The sequence below is a fragment of the Mus musculus genome, chromosome 2 (genome assembly GCF_000001635.26).
Source record: "Mus musculus strain C57BL/6J chromosome 2, GRCm38.p6 C57BL/6J".
Lineage (NCBI taxonomy): Eukaryota > Metazoa > Chordata > Mammalia > Rodentia > Muridae > Mus > Mus musculus.
The window spans coordinates 26,136,269-26,142,045 of record NC_000068.7 but is presented as its reverse complement, the minus strand read 5'-3'; the positions used below and the strand labels follow the sequence as shown (position 1 = coordinate 26,142,045).

General features: G+C 55.2%; 1 protein-coding gene across 2 annotated transcripts; it reads left to right on the top strand.

Annotated features, from left to right (window-relative positions):
- The first annotated feature begins 1,539 nt into the window (after nucleotides 1-1,539).
- On the top strand, nucleotides 1,540-5,239 carry Tmem250-ps (transmembrane protein 250, pseudogene). 2 transcript variants are annotated; one of them, NM_001256521.1, is made up of 2 exons: nucleotides 1,540-1,907; nucleotides 3,133-5,238. In NM_001256521.1, the coding sequence occupies exon 2, from the start codon at nucleotides 3,244-3,246 to the stop codon at nucleotides 3,661-3,663; it is 420 nt and encodes a 139-aa protein (NP_001243450.1). In that variant the 5' UTR covers nucleotides 1,540-1,907; nucleotides 3,133-3,243; the 3' UTR covers nucleotides 3,664-5,238. The 2 variants fall into 2 exon arrangements, with proteins under 2 accessions (NP_001243450.1, NP_001243451.1); NM_001256522.1 differs by lacking the exon at nucleotides 1,540-1,907 and adding an exon at nucleotides 2,503-2,677 and having other exon boundaries at nucleotides 3,100-5,239.
- Nucleotides 5,240-5,777: the final 538 nt, after the last annotated feature.

The following is a 5,777-nucleotide window of genomic DNA, read 5'->3' as shown; positions in this document are numbered from 1 at the left end:
GCAAACAGAACAACTGAGATTGGATCCTATCCTTGGGGATGACCCTGCTGTGGTCTGGATCATTCTGGAATCAGTTCGTGGGTGGTGGTACCCAACACTTCCAAGAACTAGCAGAAAGCAAGAGAGTAGAGGTCACAAGAAGCATCCTTTAGTGAGACGTTCAGGGTGCTTTCAGTCTCCGTCCAGTGGTCCAACATTAGAGGCCAAGAGCTGTCAGCAGCAGCTACCTGCCCAACCTCAGAGGGAGAGAGCCTCAAAGTCAGAGGTGTAGAGGACTCTGAGGGCTCTTACAGGAGCAACAGGGCTGAACAAGTGGAAAGGGACAGAGGGACAGAAAAAGTAGAGAAACTGGACATCTCTAGTAGGGACAGAACCAAGGGGGGAGCTAAAGGAGGGGACGATCAAGAAAACAGAAGATCATCACTCCAGGGTGACAGAAACTCAGGCCAGGGGAGGAAATGCTTCTTATTGTTTCGAGACAGGGTCACATAGTCCAGGGGCTCCAGTTGACTTAGACTTATTGTAAGCATTACTTCTGTGTGCATGGTGTGTGTGTGTGTGTGTGTGTGTGTGTGTGTGTGTGTAAGTCAGAGGGCAACAGGAGGGCATCAATTTTCACCTTTGTTATGTGGGTACCAAGGATTGTTAATTTGGTGGCAAGTGCCTTTACCCACAAGCCATCTCACTGACCCAAGATGTGTTTGACATACTCTCACCAAGAAGACCTGGCTGGCATAGAACTTACAGAGATCCGCCTGCCTCTGGAGTGCTGTGATTAAAAGAGAGTATAATGACATATGGCACATTCACTTATTTTTACATCTATTCATTCATTTGTGGGCTGTACTGGCAGGATGTGCACATGCCACTGCCTGTAGCTGCTCTTGGTCTTGCGTGGGCTGGGGCCTCCAAGTGTTCCCTGTGAAGTGCAAAGGTGCCTTGCAGCCAGCCCTAGGTTCCCCTTTCCTGCAAAGGGTCTGTTTCTCTTCCCTGGGAGCCTGCATTTGACGCCTGGGTAAGCAGGAGGGTCAATGTAGGATAACCCTGTAAGGCTACTTTCCGGTCCGTCATGGGATGATGGCCTGACCCAACCTTCTCTCCACATCCTAGCAACAAACGCACACATCAACTTTTAACTGAAACCTACCACACCTGCTTGCAGGAACCTGGCAAGGTCATTTAGACCGGTGACACACCAGCTTAACTCTTTCTTTTGGCGCTTCCAGGATCCTTGTGCTCTACAGCGAGTACCCCTAAAGCACGAGATCGCTTCATCTGCAACCGTCACTGCTCTCTGGGTGCCAGCGGCGCGCGTTGGGACACAGGAAAAACTCCACCGCACCACCAGAAAGGAGACAAGCTCACACCACAGCGAGAAAGCCCCTCCCACACTCGCGCACGCGCACTGACACGGAGAGGACCAGCCTCCTCGCCCTTAGTTCTCCCATCTGCGCCTGCGCGGGAGAGCTAAACTCACGCTCCGGCTGAGGCCGCGGGCCAATGACGTCACGGTCGGCTCACGGCGCGCGCACGCTAGTGCGCGTCCTCGGATAATGAGGAATTCCTGGATGCTCCGCGCGGGCCCGCGGTGGGCGCTGCGAGGCTTCACCGTGTCGTCGCGGGCGGAGGGGGCGTGAAGACCGTGCTACGGTGGCCGCCGAGGGACAACACTACGGCTCCCACGCTGGGACAAACGCCTCGGGCCCGGCCCGGGAGCGCCCTCCCCTCCGGGCCAGAGCCAGCCGGGGGCAACTGAAGGGCCGCGCGAAGCGACCCCGTCCTCGGCGGCATGTGCCCGCCTTGGCGTCGCACCCCCGGGGCACAAGCTCAGCCGCAGGCCCGGTCCCCAGCACCGTCGGCCCGCCGCATGGTTCCGGACACCGGCACCGCCACGGAGAGGGCACCGGGTGAGCCGCCGAGGACGGGCGGGGACCGGCCACGGACCTAAGGGCCGTCTCCACGGCAACGGCGCCCCGACACCGGAAGTGGCGCCCGCAGAAAACGCGGGCTGAGGGCCGGGGTCGCGCGTAGCCTATGGCTAGTGAGGGTCGTATCTCCACGCGCCGAGTTAGCGGGCCTTGGAGAGCTGGATGTCCTGCTCTAGGGTCCCGTGCTCAGAGACGCGTGCCCCGCGCCGGGCCGCGCCATGGCATGCACCTCCACCCGAGTACACCTGCTGCAGACCGCATCCCCCTCCTGTGCGGTGTCCAGTGACACGCCTGAATGAGGCCATTGCCCTGTCTAGCTGGGTAAAACATAGCTAAGCCTCCCCGGCTCGGGACAGGTTTCCTCCCACTGCGCCTCGGCCGCAGCTGCGCTGGCGGCCATTTGCTCAGGACCTACGGCGGTGACAGAAGCCGTTGGAGTGGAAGTCGCAAAAGCCTGTTGGCGATGTTGCCCTGTCCTGTTACCAACTTTTGGTCTCTAGTGTCCCATAGTTTGAAATTTAGTGTTTTTTTTCCCCCATATGCAAATTAACATAGGCTGCTGCGAATGACAATTGCTTGGTGAAACAAGGAACCACACGCCATTTCTCCTCTCTGTGTCCCAGTTTGGAGAACTCTGACACTATGTCCAGCCTAGATAAGCCAGTAATGCTTTTGTTGTGTACAGGCAGCCCCAGGGAAGAGGTCTTGGTGCCTCAATTTACGGAGCAAGATCAGTGGGAGGTGAGATGGTAACCTGCCAAAATAATGCCAAAGTTCAGGCCCAGCAAGTAACCTTAGGGGCTTGCTATGTGGACACCCCCTTCATCCCAGTCCTCTTGTGACTCTGCATGGAGTGTCCTTGAAGGGGACTGTTATAAGTCACTATGGAAGTAATGGGGAGTACTGGGCAACCAGTAGCCGGGTGTGTGGGTCTTCAAGAAACTAAAGAGTGAGCTTAGCTAGAGCACTACTGTCCCCGTTTTATCCCTGGCAGTCCTAGGGACCCTCTCCCGGCCGGCGGCTGCTGAGGGGCATAGTTACTGTTGCTTTCCTCTCCCAGCACTGGGAGGTAGAATGTTAACCATTGGCCTGCACAGGCTGAGGACTCATGAAAAGAGTCAAAAGTGCATCCTTGGGTTGCAACTGAGTTACTGACAGGGACACCCTTGAGCTCTCACCTGGCATTCTGTATTTCTCCCTGCAGGCCAGCACCTCCCCCAAGGCTCAGCTGAGGGCTCCTAGACGCTGATGACACCTATGCTGGCCATCCGGACACTGCACCGCCACTGCAAAACAGCACTGCCGCCCAGGCCCAATGCCGGTCATGCCCATCCCGCGGCGGGTGCGCTCCTTCCACGGCCCGCACACCACCTGCCTGCACGCAGCCTGCGGACCGCTGAGAACCTCTCACCTGGCTCGCACCAAGTACAACAACTTCGATGTTTATGTCAAGACCCGCTGGCTCTATGGCTTTATACGCTTCCTGCTCTACTTCAGCTGCAGCCTCTTCACAGCGGCCCTTTGGGGCGCGCTGGCCGCGCTCTTCTGCCTACAGTACCTGGGTGTCCGCGTACTGCTGCGCTTCCAGCTCAAGCTGTCAGTGCTGCTGCTGCTGCTGGGGCGCAGGCGCGTGGACTTCCGCCTCATGAACGAGCTGCTTATCTATGGCATCCATGTGACCATGCTGCTGGTTGGGGGGCTGGGCTGGTGCTTCATGGTCTTTGTGGACATGTGAGGGCCCACCCTCCATGGGGCTCCTGATTGTGCCATACCTAGCTTCTCTCTTGGAGGGTGGGGCTGGTAGGGGCTTTTTTTTTTTTTTTTTTTTTTTTTTTTTTGCCCCATCCTGGAGGTAAGGCCTGAAGCACACACTCCCATTGAGGGGAGAAAAGGGCTGAGACTACTCTGTAATGGGAACAGCACACAGTCTCGCTGTTGGCTTCTGCGCTGTCCTTGCTGTGCACGTTACCAGATGTGCTGTCCCCGTTAGCCTCTTGCCTTGGGTTGCCTGTGTGTTTTCAGGTTGTCCAGTGGGTGGCCTGTCTGTCTTTTTTCCACCTTGAGACCTTCTGTGTGACATTCTCACCAACATCAGGCCCACCCAGTGGGACACAAAGGGGTGCCTTTGGGCTGCACAGCCCCTTTATGTGCCCTCCTCCTGGCTGTCCTCAGGGACCCACCTGGCTATACAAGCAGACATACTACTGCCACTAACTGCGCCCACTTTGAGCCCATGGACCACTCTCTGCTGTTCACAAGTAGCCGTGTCAGTCTTGAACCCCAAGTCAGGCCTCAGAGTCACCTTGGTTTGCATAGGTGCAGTTTAGCAGAACAGCATATATGGCATTGGCTAGACCCTGGTACAAGGGAGCACAGGCCCCAAGGCTTGAACTCCAGAGCAGGGGGCTGGTCCACACCCTGGGCAGGTCTGTGTGTCAAGCCATGCTGGAACTCTGCAAACTGAAAGGGCCTAGAAAAACACTTGTGCTTAACCTGGGGAGTTTTTACAGTCTCTGAGGGATGGGGTCTCCAGCAGCCTCCCAGAGTCTTGGCCAGATCTGTAGAAAACGGGAATAAACCGACTGTCCCCCCTCAGTGGTTTTTACTAGTCCTGTGGGCAGCCTGGATGTGCTAGCTACACCTTCCCCACATGTTGTTAGGCCTGGTTTGTGAGATAGAAGATGGAGTACCTGACCACCTTTGGCCTCTATCAGGGGTGGGAATATGACTCTCACTGGTGACAAGGGCCTAGGTGGCAAATGAAGTGGTTTGAGCAGTAACTCTGGGTGCAGGACATTGAGCATATCCTGCTACCACATGCTTCACCCCCCATTGTCACCCCACATCCTGGGCATGGGAGTGGCCCCTTTAACCCTACCCTGCCAAGAAAACCAAACAGGGAAAACAAAGATGTAGGACTATTGACCTAGCTCTTTAACTTGTAGCCAGCTGTCGTCGTTGGTCTGGCAAGAGGGCTCATGGAGGAAGTCTGTCTGCCTCCCAGGATAGCAGATGAGGTGCCTTCCCAGTGGACCCTGCTGCTGCTCGCTTGCTGCAGAGAATTGTTTGCACTAAACCCCACTCTTCCCCCAAAGCAACATTGTTCTTTGTTAATTAGCTCATGTATCTCAGAGTGGCCTGAAGCCCCATTTTGCTGGGTGATGGTGGGTGTGTCAGGGCTGGTGGTGGGAGGGAATGATGGGACCTTGTCACTCAGTGCACACCCAGCTGCCTAGTGTCCTGAGTGCCTGTTAAATTCTTTATGAGAGGAATCACCTGCATTAAACCTATTTTTTTAATGTGCTGATGGAGTGATTGCTTACGTTTTTCCTGTGCTGGGGCCTCACACATGCTGGGCAAGTGTGACAAGGGGACAGCGCTGGCATCTCTGCAAAGCCGGAAATCTTGTCCTTTCCAAAGGACGTCATCTATAGTGTCATAGTTCTGAAAGCAGTCAATTTTAATGCTGAGTGTTGAAGTCTTAAAACCAGTGGTTCTACAGTCAGGTGGTCTGCCAAGGGCCTAGAATTGAGTTGGTCAATAAAGGTGAGGGCTTGGTTTCTGGTGCTCTCCAGGAAGGACAGGAACAGCTTGGAGGTGCCATGCACACTTGACTACACAATGTCCAATGCTGGGAGGGACAGGAAGCCGGGTTTCCTTTCTAGGTGTGTTTGTAGATTGTGTTACTGGGGGATTTCTTTTCTAATTCTATTTCACATGTATGGGTGTTTGGCCTGCATGTATGTCTGTGCACCCAAGGAGGCCAGAAGACAGTAGTAAGAGTCTGTGGAACTGGGTTAGACAGTTGTGAGCCACCCTGTGAAATGGAGATGCTCTGTAGGTTTTTTT

Excerpts from the sequence above, each read along its gene's own strand:
- Tmem250-ps (NM_001256522.1), top strand. The coding sequence starts at position 3,244 with ATGCCGGTCATGCCCATCCCGCGGCGGGTGCGCTCCTTCCACGGCCCG.